The sequence below is a fragment of the Mauremys mutica genome, chromosome 1 (genome assembly GCF_020497125.1).
Source record: "Mauremys mutica isolate MM-2020 ecotype Southern chromosome 1, ASM2049712v1, whole genome shotgun sequence".
Lineage (NCBI taxonomy): Eukaryota > Metazoa > Chordata > Testudines > Geoemydidae > Mauremys > Mauremys mutica.
The window spans coordinates 363935737-363948289 of NC_059072.1; the positions used below are offsets into that span (position 1 = coordinate 363935737).

Below are 12553 nucleotides of genomic sequence, written 5' to 3' on the forward strand. Positions count from 1 at the left end.
TCCAATGATTTCCTAACCCCATCCAAATATCTGCTGTAATCCCAGGAGCACTAACTAAAAATCGATTAGGAGAATCAGGCGGTCTCACTTCCCAGATATCTCGGTGAATCACCCAATCCCATATGCATCCTCCCCATGGACCCAGTAGGATTCGGTATGTGGGAGCCCACACCCCCTTAACCGGTCCATATGCTTGGAAGGAGCACTGTGAACGTCCACACTTCCATCCAGAAAGTCTCCAAGTATGTCTCCATGGCCACAGATTAGATGGTACTCCTGATGTGTCTGTAAGGGCAGTGGGCCAAGCTTGGTGCTCAAGATCATTCCGAATGGCCATCAGCTGGTCATTCAGGAAATCCTGAATTTCCAAACATGCTAGATCCCACTGCAATGCCTTCCCAGCCTCAGTGATATTCAATACCATCTCTCTCAATAACTTCTGGGTCATAGAACTAAGGGTGGAAATGACATGTAACTCACCCACTCCGGTTTGTACTTGGGTTAGCTGTGCCCCAGAAATTAGGCCGGTGGCCTTCTCTAGTTGGCCCAATTTCTCATCATGTTCTGGTTCTTAAAAATATTCCAAACAGCTGCTGCACTATTGGCCCCATCCCATAAGGATCCGGTCAGGTCCCTCTTCTTTCTAGAGGAAATAACCCAGGCCCTCTGTTGTGCTAATCTAATGGCAGACCCTTGTGAACAATTTGGATATGTAGAGGTGATCTGAAAACTAGATAAAGGCAATGTAAACTTCACCATCCCTAGTGTAGTGTTAATTACAGTCCATCGATATTCTGCTACATCTCTCCTTAGTGTAGGTCTATACCACATCTGTTGGTTGTATACCATTATATATTTCCGAGAGGCATTAATATTAATAGCATAAGAGGGAGTGTATTGCAATAAAGTACAGGTTACACTATCAGTCACTGGAATGGTTTCAATACAGGTAAAATTTCCAGTAGCAGAACAAACCCTTTGGGTATTCATTTGATTATTCACTAATTGGGTAACCAAATAACAATAAGGGCCTCTTTTAGGTAACATAACACAAATTCCAGGAATAACCATCATATCTACTTCACTATGGAACCCACCAATTTCATTTATAAATTTTTGAGGCTTATTTGCAGTAATATTATGGATTTCTATTTTCACTGATCCATTTGTTTTCCACTCAATTGTTCGCTCATATGAATTCTTTTGAACTTTAAAAATAGTCTTTCTTAGCAATATTCTAATAAATCACTAAGATGGGAAGGTCTTGGCCAATGAATTTCATTAGAATATACAATTTTGTTTGTATCTGGATAAATTACAGAGGTGATGGCCAGGGTTGAGGGGCTAGTGGGGGTAACCTTTGTGGTAGCAAGGCGCTTTCGGTATTCATCATCTGAAAGCCAATTAGGGAGGGCAGTACATCCCCAGGGTACTTGTCCATAAGCACAGAGCCCTGCCCCTGGAAGAAATCCAAGCCACCATTCAACCCCACATTCCCAAGCACGTTCCCCACAGTTCCCTCCTTGCCAATTAACGATACTTCGTTTCTTCCACCAGGGCCAGTTCTTAATGTCTCTTTTAGTCAGGAATCCCTGGACTCTGGAGGTTTCTGCAGAACAAATGTTTCTTCTTTTCATCTCTGAAAACAATTGTGGTTTAGCATGATAAAGGGGAGAGGTCACCAGTACGTCACCCTTTAATGTTGGAATTCCTTTAGAAAAATCCAAAGGCACAGTAGGTCTGTCAGTGGACAAGAGAGAGGTCGCTAGTACTTCACCTTGTCCTCTTTTTCCGCTGTCCAGAAGGTACAGTAGGGCTAGAAGAAGGAGTACGCTGATCATCAGTAGGAGTGTCCTCCCGAGGTTGAGGGGTCTTTTTGCAGTGAGATGCATGGGTCCAGGCAGGTAGTCCTTGACACTTCACAGCAGTGTTGGTGGTTAACAGGACTTGGAAAGGGCCTTTCCAGCGTGGAGCCAAGGCAGTCTTTCGTTGATGGATCTTTATGTAGACCCAGTCTCCTGGTTCCAATGAGTGGCAAGGTTTTTCGGTAATGCTTCCTTCACCTGTGTATAAAAAGACTTAGCACATTTCATTAGTGCCTGACAATACTTAAGCATTATGTCATCCATCAAATGAATGTCCATCTGAGCTAGGGTTAGTGGGGGTGAAGTTGGTAGTCGCATTGGGCGTCCTGTCAAAATCTCATGAAGGCTGAGTCCAGTCTTTCGATTGGGAATGGCTCTCATACTCATCAGTGCCAAAGGAAGGGCATCTGGCCACTTTAAGTTTGTCTCAGCACAAATCTTGGCCAGTTTATTTTTTAAAATCCCGTTCTGGCGTTCCACTGTCCCAGCAGACTGTGGGTGGTGAGGGCAGTGAAGGTTGTGTTGGATCTGCAAAGCTGCACATAACTCCTTTACAATCTGTCCAGTAAAATGAGTTCCACGATCACTGTTGATACTCACAGGAATGCCAAAACGTGGTACAAAATCTTTAAGCAGAAGTTTCACAACAGTCCTGGCATCTGCTTTCCTGCAAGGAAAAGCTTCAACCCAATTGGTAAATACATCAACTAAAACTAATACATATTCATAACCACAACATTTAGACATTTGAATAAAATCAATCTGAATATTTACAAAAGGTCCCCAAGGGGGAGGGTGGGCTGCCCGCTTAGCTTTAACAGCTTTACCAATGTTGTGCTGTTGACAAATCACAGAGTGTTGACAGTAGGAATGTGCTACAGAAGGGAAACTGGGTGCACACCAATCTCGGTTAACTGCTGCAACCATCCCCCCTTTGCTCACGTGTGCCATTCCTTGGTATATGCGAGCAAGATAGGGCAGTAACATCTTCGGTGCCACCAGGCAACCATCCGGGGCACGCCAAAGATGATCAGTATGTAAAATGCATCCAGCAGCACTCCAAGAGTGTTTCTCGGTTCTTGATGCTGTCTCCTGGATCTTAGCCAGATCCTCAAGGGAGGCTAGTGAAGGCTGCTCTATCAGGACACAAGTATTTTCAGCCTGAGGTACGGAAAGGGCCGCTGCTTTGGCTGCAGAGTCTGCCAAAGCATTTCCACGGGTAACTTCATCATGAGGGGTCTGGTGAGCAGTACATTTAACAATAGCAATAGCTTTAGGCAACAAAAGAGCATCCAAAAGAGCAGATACATAAAAACCATTCTTAATAGGAGAACCAGTGGATGTAAGGAAACCTCTATATTTCCAAAGCAACCCAAAATCATGTACTACTCCAAAAGCATAATGAGAATCTGTATAGATAGTAACTGTTTGATCTTTAGCTAGAATGCAAGCTCGAGTCAAAGCCACAAGTTCAGCTACTTGAGAGGAAAACACTGAAGACAGGAAAGCACTTTTCAACAACAGCACAAGCAGTACATACAGCATAACCAGCAACCAATTTACCCTTAGAATCTCGCAAGCACGAGCCATCCACAAAATAAAGGAGATCAGGATTTTGAAAAAGGCACATCCAGTAAGTCATCTCTAGGACGAGAAAGGACAGATGTTACAAACACACAATCATGTGGTTCTCCGTCTTCTGGCCCAGGCAACAAAGAGGCTGGATTAAGAACAGGGCAACGAGCCAAAGTAATATGAGATGAAGATAGCAAAACGAGCTCAGTCGTCCAGTCCTCCACCGACACCCCAATAGAGATTTCAAAAGGTCTCTTACCTCTATTGTGGCGCCATGAGGTTCAAAGGGGAATGATCCGTAGTAGCCGTCTGTGGGTCCGTGGGTGTTGCCATCCCGGACAAGCCCCCAAATTGTCGGAGAAAAACTCAGTTCTTGCTTTTTCTTTGGGTGCAGCAAAATCAAATACTTTATTCTTTCTCTAGTAATTACAATAGAGGGAGGGAGTGCCCTAGGACACAGGGTCGCCCCAGTCCCGGACAGGTCTCTCAACTGGTAAACAATTACAGCAAGCCTTTATACCTTTGTTACAGACAATTACTAGCAATAATACAGACAATAATGAGCAACAACTATATTTTGCTTATACATAAGCCATCCTGCTATCTTATTTGTCTCACTCCTAGAAAACGCAAGCCTGCATATTTGGTTATCAGTACAAGGTCGTAATAACTTTTTACACAGTTCTTTTCCTCTCGCCTCACACTATCTGTGCTTCTACAAGTCTCACGTCATTAGGGTCACAGCTGGCCTAACTCTTGCTAACTGACTGACATGCATTAAAATCCCCATCAAATACTTGTTAATTCTTTCCCTGCTTCCACAAAATATAAGACATCAACATCACACAGATGTGGGCTGAGCAGGTGTTGAGGGCTTTCAGGTGGGATTTTTTGGAGGAGATTCTGAGGATGGCCCAGATGATCAGACCGTAGGACAGAGCAATGAGCGTCAGGTCTAACCCAATGACCGCAAATGCTACCACAGAGCCGTACATCCTGTTAAATGTGATGTCCCCACACGACATCTTCGCCACAGCCATGTGCTCACAGTGCATGTGGGGGATAATGCGGTTGGCACAGAACGGCTGCCTGCTCAGGAGCAGGGGCGGGGTAGAACAAAGAGAACAGCTCTTATCATACCCACTAGCCCTAGCTTAGCTATGCGTGCATTGGCGAGGATGGTGGAGTATCTCAGAGGGCTACATATGGCAACGTAGCGATCGAAGGCCATTGTCACAAGGACTGCTGTGTGCATCACAGAAAGTGCATGAAGGAAGAACATCTGGGTGAGGCAGCCACCCACAGTAATGCCATTCAAATTGAACCAACATATAAAACAGTGCCTTTGGCATGACGGAGGTAGACATGCCAACGTCTGTGAGTGCCAGCATGCAGAGCAGCAGGTACATCGGCTTGTGCAGGGTCTGCTCTTTGTATACAACAGAGAACTGTGAAATTTCCCAACAGACTGATAATGTAGAACATAGAGAGAGGGATGGAAATCCAGAAATGAGCAGCTTCCTTGCCAGGGATGCCCATTAGGATGAATGTTGAAGAGTCAGAGGGGGTGAGTTTGACAGCTGCCAGGAGGTGGTCGAAGCCTTGATCGGGCTCAGAAATGCTCAAGGTGCCTGTGAAGGGAGAGAAGCAAACTTCTTGGATCTTAACACAAGAAAGAATTACTCCTTCTCCCCCCACCCTTTCCCCCCCAATCCCTGGTGAGTCCAGATCCAATTCCCTTGGATCTAAAAACAAGGTAAAATCAGTCAGGTTTTTTTAAAAAGAAGGCTTTTAATTAAAGGAAAGAAAGGTAAAAGAAAAAAAAATCCCTCTGGGAGATAGCATACAAGCTGATCTCACAGACAACAGATTCAAAACACAGAGGATGTTCCCCTGGGCAAACTTAGTACACAAAAGAATTCCCCTAATGCCAAGCCAAGTTACAAAAAGAAAAATAAACATAAACCTATTTATTTCCTTCCTTAATCCTCGATACTCTGATAAGAGGCTGGTTCCTTGATCTTTTCCACTCCGGCCAAAACTGAAACTGACTCTAAATAAAGGAAACTTCCCTCCTTCCTTTTGAAACATCTGGTTATGACAAGGGGGTTACACACTTTATATCAATTAGTATAGTAAATATTTTATAGTTATCACGCATCTAGAACAGGGGTGAGCAGTGAGGTAACAACATTTGCAAATGGCACCAGATTATTTAGGTTATAGTCAAGTCCAGAAAAGTCCTGAGAGGGAGCTAAGCAAGCCAGGTCAATGGACAGCACAATGGCAGATGAAATTCGATGCTCTGTAGACAAACTATTAGAACAGTTTGAGCTGCCAGATATATATCCACTTTAGACCTCACAAAGGGATACTGGCAAATACCTTTGATGTCAGAACCCTGGGAGAAGAAAGCCTTTTCCACGCCCTTCAGCTTGCATTAATTCAGGATCAAGTCATTTGGCCTCCACAGGGCGGCAGTGACTTTTTGGATGGTCGGGATGCAGCAGCACGCTGCTACAATAAATTGAAAATGGTTTTTGGTCCTGTATCTTGTGGCAGCATCCCACACATTGTGCAGATAGCAGTACATTACACACAGAAAAGAAAACCACCATGAACTTCTAGACTGAATTTTGTCTGGAAGACTCAGTTTGCCCTGGCATTCTGAGCCCCTGGAATCCGCAAATCATTTCTTCACTCCCAGGGGAGGCTCTCAGGCAGAGGTTCACCACAGTCTATTTTCTGCTTTTCCCGCTGCTCATGGAGCTGAGGGAATTGTCTGGGAGTGCAGCCAACCAGACAGTCTGGAGGGACTGTACGGGGGAATCATAAAGGTCTCTGCCCAGCACGCCGAGTGTCAGACATGTGAGATTCATACACTGATTCTCAGGGCTCTTCCTTCCTGTCGCAGTAAGGAGATTTCCTCTCTCTGATGAGCGGGATTTCAGTGAGTTGCTGTTTCTGCATTAAAGTTAGTGCTAAGGGCTTAGGAAGAGTTACAGTGATGCTGAAATTGCTCTGAATCAGTGACCTGTCCTCGTCATTATTTATCATCCCACATTTTTTATGTCAGCTGCAACTTCATCAATATTCAGGTATGAGAAGGGCTAGCAGCTGAAGTTGCTGACATGTGTCCCTACTTACACATGTCAGTTAATACCTGTAACCAGGGCCGGCTCCAGGCACCAGCTGAGCAAGCTGGTGCTTGGGGCGGCAGATTCTACGGGGCGGCATTCGGCCCAATCCTAGGGCGGCACTGACGCTTTTTTGTTGTTGTTGTTTCTGAGCTGCTCTGGCTGCCCTGTAGGGGGCGGAGGAGGGGAGCCCCCTGCAGCACATTTGGCAGGGCAGCCCGTGTCCTTCCCTCCCCGCCGACCGGAGCAGCTCGGAGCCCTCCCGGCAGGCTGCGCGGAGGTGGTGAGCACCCCCCTGAAGCCCTGGCTGCCCCCCGTCTCTCTCGCTCCCTCCCCTTCCCCCCATTAGACCGGGCGCGCACTCTGCAGCACAGGGAGTCCCTGGCTCCGGCCGCCCTGTGGGTTTTTTTGTTTTGTTCTCCCCTGCTTTGCCGGCCGCGCCGTTCCCCCACCTCCGCTTTGCCGCTCCAGCCGCGCCGCAGGTTGATTTTTTTCACCTGCTTTGCCACTTCAGCCGTGCGGGTTTTTTTGTTTTCCCCCACCCTGCTTCACCGCTCCGGCTGTGCGGCAGGTTTATTTTTTCTTCCCTGCTTTGCCATTCCAGCTGCGCCCTTTTTTTGTTCCCCCAACCCTGCTTCGCCGCTCTGGCTGTGCCGTGTTTTCTTTATTTTCTTCACCAGCTTTGCCGCTCCAGCGCCCTGTTCCCCTCCGCCTTTACCGATCTAGCCCCACCGTGGTTTTATGTTGTTGTTTTCTTTCCCCCCCCGCTTTGCTGCTCTGGCTGTGCTCCAGTTTCCCCTCCTCCCCCTCTGCCATTCCAGCCACGCTGTTTTTATGTCCCTCCCGCACCCTGCTTTGCCGCTCTGGCCCCGCTGTGGTTTTGGTTTTGGTTTTTCCCCTGCTTTGCCGCTCCGGTTGCCCCTGCACCCCCCCCCCTTTTTTTTTTTTGCTTGGGGCGGCAAAAAAGCCAGAGCCGGCCCTGCTTGTAACTTATATCTCATGCAAAGCTCAGTGCCTGCAAGAAGGTGTCTCACCAAAAGAAACAAGGGAAGTAAGAGAGGTGCAGGCCTGTAGCCCTAAATACCAAGCTCTTGTGCCCCTAGTGCCCATTCTGTTGAGCACAAAGTCATCACCCAGCGTGATTATGTCTGTATCCATAGGGGGGAACTTGGCTCCTTTCTAACACAGCAATGGCCCTTGTGGATCAGATCTATGGTCCATTTAGTCCAGTGTCCTCTCTTTGAAAGTGACAGCCCCAGGTGCTGCAGTAGGAGGTGTAAGAAACCCAGCAGTAGGTGGATGGGGGCAGGGGAGTGACCTTACCATCATGAGGGCATCACCCTTATGCCTAACAGCTAGAGTCTGGCTTCTGCCCTGAAACACAGAGGTGAATAGCATTTCCAAAATATTTATTTAGCTGTAATTATTGTAACTGGATAGTCTCACTACCCATGTAAATGTCCAAGCTTAGTGCATGGCCTCAAATAACTCTCGTGGCAGCAAGTTCTTCAGTCTAATTAGGCATTTAACGAAGAAAGCATTCTTTTTTTAACTGTTTTTATTTTGCCACATTTCAGTTTAATTGAATATGCTCTTGAACTTGTATTATGAGACAGGGAGAACCCATTCTCCATCTACTCTGTACTAGTCAGTATTTTATAGATTTTTCTCATGTTCTCTCTTATTCATCTCCTTTGTAAGGTAACAATACCAGTGTTTTTTAACCTTTCTCGGTAAGAGAGTTTCCCTAGGCCCTTGATCATGATCATAGCCCTTCCCTGAACCCCTCTAGTTCTGCAGTATCCTATATGAGAACCATGCCAGTTCCATATAGCTGAGTCTAGAGGATAATGAAACATTGACTAAGTGATTTCTTGGCACTGTATTTTCCATATTATTCCATCTCCCACTCCTCCTGGATGTCAATGTTGTGCTTAGTTCCTGTCAATGCTTGCACTGTGCGCAGGATCTGTACCATGACACCCAGGTCCCTGTTCTGAGTTTCTAATGTTAAATTAGAACTTTATAAGGTGTTTAAAGACTTCAAGTTTTTCCCTCCAATGGGCAAACACGTTGCAGTTATGGACTTTAAAGCACATCTGCATCATGCTGCCCATTCACCTGCTTGGTTAGTTCCCTCTGGAGTCTTCTCTGGACTTGACTATGATGTAAACAATCTGCTGCAATCTGTAAATGTTGCCACCTCACTGCTCACCCCCCTTGCTACATTATTAATAGCCATCAAAATATTTACTGCACTATTTGTTATAAAGTGTGTAATCGCCATTGCCGTACATCTCTCCCTCACAGGCATCTTGAGCATTTCTGACACCGATCGACTCTTCGACTACCTCATGGCATTCTTTCAACCTCACCCCCTCTGACTCTTCAACATTCATCCTAATGGGCATCCCTGGCCTGGAAGCTGCGCATGTCTGGATTTCCATCCCTTTCTCTATGTTCTACTTTATCGGCCTGTTGGGAAATGTCACTGTTCTCTATGTTGTAGGGAAAGAACAGAGCCTCCACAAGCCGATGTACCTGCTGATCTGCATGCTGGCGCTTACAGACATCAGCACGTCTACCTTCGTCGTGCCGAAGGCACTGTGTATATTTTGGTTCAATTTGAAAGACATTACTGTGGGTGGCTGCCTCACCCAGATGTACTTCCTTCATGCAGCTTCTGTTATGCACTCAGCCGTCCTTGTGACAATGGCCTTTGATCGCTACGTTGCCATATGTAACCCTCTGAGATACACCACCATCCTCACCAATGCACGGATAGCTAAGCTAGGGCTAGTGGGTTTCATAAGAGCTGTTCTCTTAATTCTGCCCGAGACCCTGCTCCTGAGGAGGCTGCCATTCTGTGCCAACCGCATTATCCCCAACACGCACTGTGAGCACGTGGCTGTGGCAAAGATGTCATGTGGGGACATCACGGCCAACAGGACGTATGGCTTGATAATAGCATTTGTAGTCATTGGGTTTGACCTGATGCTCATTGCCTTGTCCTACGGTCTGATCATCAGGGCCGTCCTCAGAATCTCCTCCAAGAAAGCCCACCAGAAAGCCCTCAACACTTGCACTGCCCTTATCTGTGTGATACTGACATCTTATACTCCCGCCCTTTTCTCCTCTCTGACACAACGGTTTGGTCAGGGCATCGCTCCGCACATTCACATCATCTTGGCCAACCTCTATTTCCTCATCCCTCCCCTGCTCAACCCTATCATTTATGGGGTCAAAACCAAAGAGCTTCGTGACAAATTGGCCAAATACACCTGCAAAATGTGATTGCCTGTGGCCATGGACTTTAACCTTGTGTGACAAGGCGGGAAAAGGAGATCTCCTCATTAATCAAGGGTGCTTTGTCCCCGTTTGGCTGAGCTCAGCATTGTGGAAGTTCACAGTCTGAGAAGTTCCTCACACTTAACATCTTATCACTTCATGACCAAGCACTGCTCTCTCCATTGCTGAGTTTCCTCTCTCTGTCCATCACCTGATCACTTTCAGCATCACCCATCAGCCCCGCCCTCCATACACCCTGACACTCTCTCTTGCCATGACTTCCAGACCACCAGAAGATGCTGCAGTTCTCTGATGCAAGGAGGCTTTCCTTGAGACCCTGTGTGAACAGCATTCTTGATCAGTTTGACAAACAGAGACTATGCTTTCAGATAACCAAAGACAAAGAAAGCAACTACAATGCTGAACTTCTTTAGCATATGTACAGTGATCTGGTGAACAACATTTATCTGACTTTTCTAAGTCCAATCCTTCAGGAAAGTTTCAGATGGAAAGTGTGAATACAGGAAAATGGCTGCAGAGATTGAGACATTCTACTAGAGCTTGTTGGTGAGACTTGCGAAACCCTGTGTTTTTTTAGAAACGGATTGCTGTGTTAAACTCCGACGTCACACTGGAGTCTAATTACTTATTGCTTGAGCAGTCGATTTTCACATTGCTGTTCAGCTGGATCTTTCAAAATACACACCAACCCTTCCTGGTGTGAAAGATGTCAGAAGTTGGTGCTGAGATTTCATGTTGGATTTTCTGAAAGAGAGATTGACACCAACCATGCTGGTGATTGAATCACTTGCAGAACTAGGTCCTTCAGGAACAGTCAGCATGGATTCACCAAGGGCAAGTCATGCCTGACTAACCTAGTTGCCTTCTATGACGAGATAACCGGCTCTGTGGATGAGGGGAAAGCAGTGGATGTGCTATTTCTGGACTTTAGCAAAGCTTTTGATACAGTCTCCCACAGTATTCTTGCCAGCAAGTTAAAGAAGTATGGGCTGGATGAATGGACGGTAAAGTGGATAGAAAACTGGCTAGATGGTCGGGCTCAACGTGTAGTGATCAATGGTTCCATGTCTAGTTGGGAGCCGGTATCAAGTGGAGTGCCCCAAGTGTCGGTGCTGGGGCCGGTTTTGTTCAATATCTTCATTAACGATCTGGAGGATGGTGTGGACTGCACCCTCAGCAAGTTTGCAGATGACACTAAACTGGGAGGAGTGGTTGATATGCTGGAGGGTAGGGATAGGATACAGAAGGTCCTAGACACATTAGAGGATTGGGCCAAAAGAAATATGATGAGGTTCAACAAGGACAAGTGCAGAGTCCTGCACTTAGGACGGCAGAATCCCATGCACTGCTACAGACTAGGGACCGAATGTGTGGGCAGCAGTTCTGCAGAAAAGGACCTAGGGGTTATGGAGGACGAAAAGCTGAATATGAGTCAGCAGTGGGCCCTTGTTGCCAAGAAGGCTAATGGCATTTTTAAGTTTTATAAGTAGGGGCAATTTCCAGCAGATCGAGGGATGTGATTCATTCCCCTCTACTCAGCACTGGTGAGGCCTCATTTGGAGTACTGTGTCCAGTTTTGGGCCCCACACTACAAGAAGGATGTGGATAAATTGGAGAGAGTCCAGCGGAGGTTAACAAAAATGATTAGGGGGCTGGAGCACATGACTTAGGAGGAGAGGCTGAGGGAACTGGGATTGTTTAGCCTGCGGGAAGAGAAGAATGAGGGGGGATTTGATAGCTGCTTTCAACTATCTGAAAGGGGGTTCCAAGAAGGATGGATCTAGACTGTTCTCAGTGGTAGAAGATGACAGAACAAGGAGTAATGGTCTCAAGTTGCAGAGGGGGAGGTTTAGGTTGGACATTAGGAAAAACTTTTTCACTAGTAGGGTGGTGAGGGAAGTGGAATGGGTTACCTAGGGAGGTGGTGGAATCTCCTTCCTTAGAGGTCTTTAAGGTCAGGCTTGACAAAGCCCTGGCTGGGATGATTTAATTGGGTTTGGTCCTGCTTTGAGCAGGGGGTTGGACTAGATGACCTCCTGAGGTCCCTTCCAACCCTGAGATTCTATGATTCTATGATTCTACTGTGCTCTGCCCCTGCACAACCTTTATTGGCTAATATCTCATTTTTGCCATTTTTTCTTGAGACCTTGGACAGTTGGAGCAGAAAGTGGAGAGTTTTGCCAGTGGATCACTGGCCTCATATTCAGAACAAACCATTTGGAGCAGTTTTGGGATGAAGGTCTCAAATACACGAATGTTGCTGGTGACAAAAGACTTCAGTGAACATGGCTTTTCTCTGTTGTTGCTGTCACTACCTTTTAGCAATGCTGCCAGTTTGAAAGATTGTTTTCCCAGATGAACTTGATAAAAACTTTTGTGAGAGAAGATGCAGGAGGAGCATTTAGAAAACATTCTTCATGTTAGGCGTATATGCAATAGACACAAAATTTTTGTGAACATTTTGCCCCAGTGAAAGAAATGATTGCACTGGTCACTGGTGTTATGTATGACCAGCTGCAGAAGCATTTCTACTTACAACGAAGACAGTGAGGATGAAATGTTGCCTTTTAGAGTATAACAGTAACAAACTAATTCAACTCAAAATATAGACACTGACTGCAGTCATTGAATGCAATTAGAAAGAAATAATATAATAATGATATTGTT

The 12553-nt window shown here is 46.1% G+C and overlaps 1 protein-coding gene across 1 annotated transcript; it reads left to right on the plus strand.

The window, feature by feature from the left end:
* Positions 1 to 4707: 4707 nt before the first annotated feature.
* On the plus strand, positions 4708 to 9871 carry LOC123362471 (olfactory receptor 52D1-like). Its single transcript, XM_045002779.1, has 2 exons — positions 4708 to 4726; positions 8898 to 9871. Exons 1-2 carry the CDS (start codon positions 4708 to 4710, stop codon positions 9869 to 9871), a joined length of 993 nt encoding a protein of 330 aa, XP_044858714.1.
* Positions 9872 to 12553: the final 2682 nt, after the last annotated feature.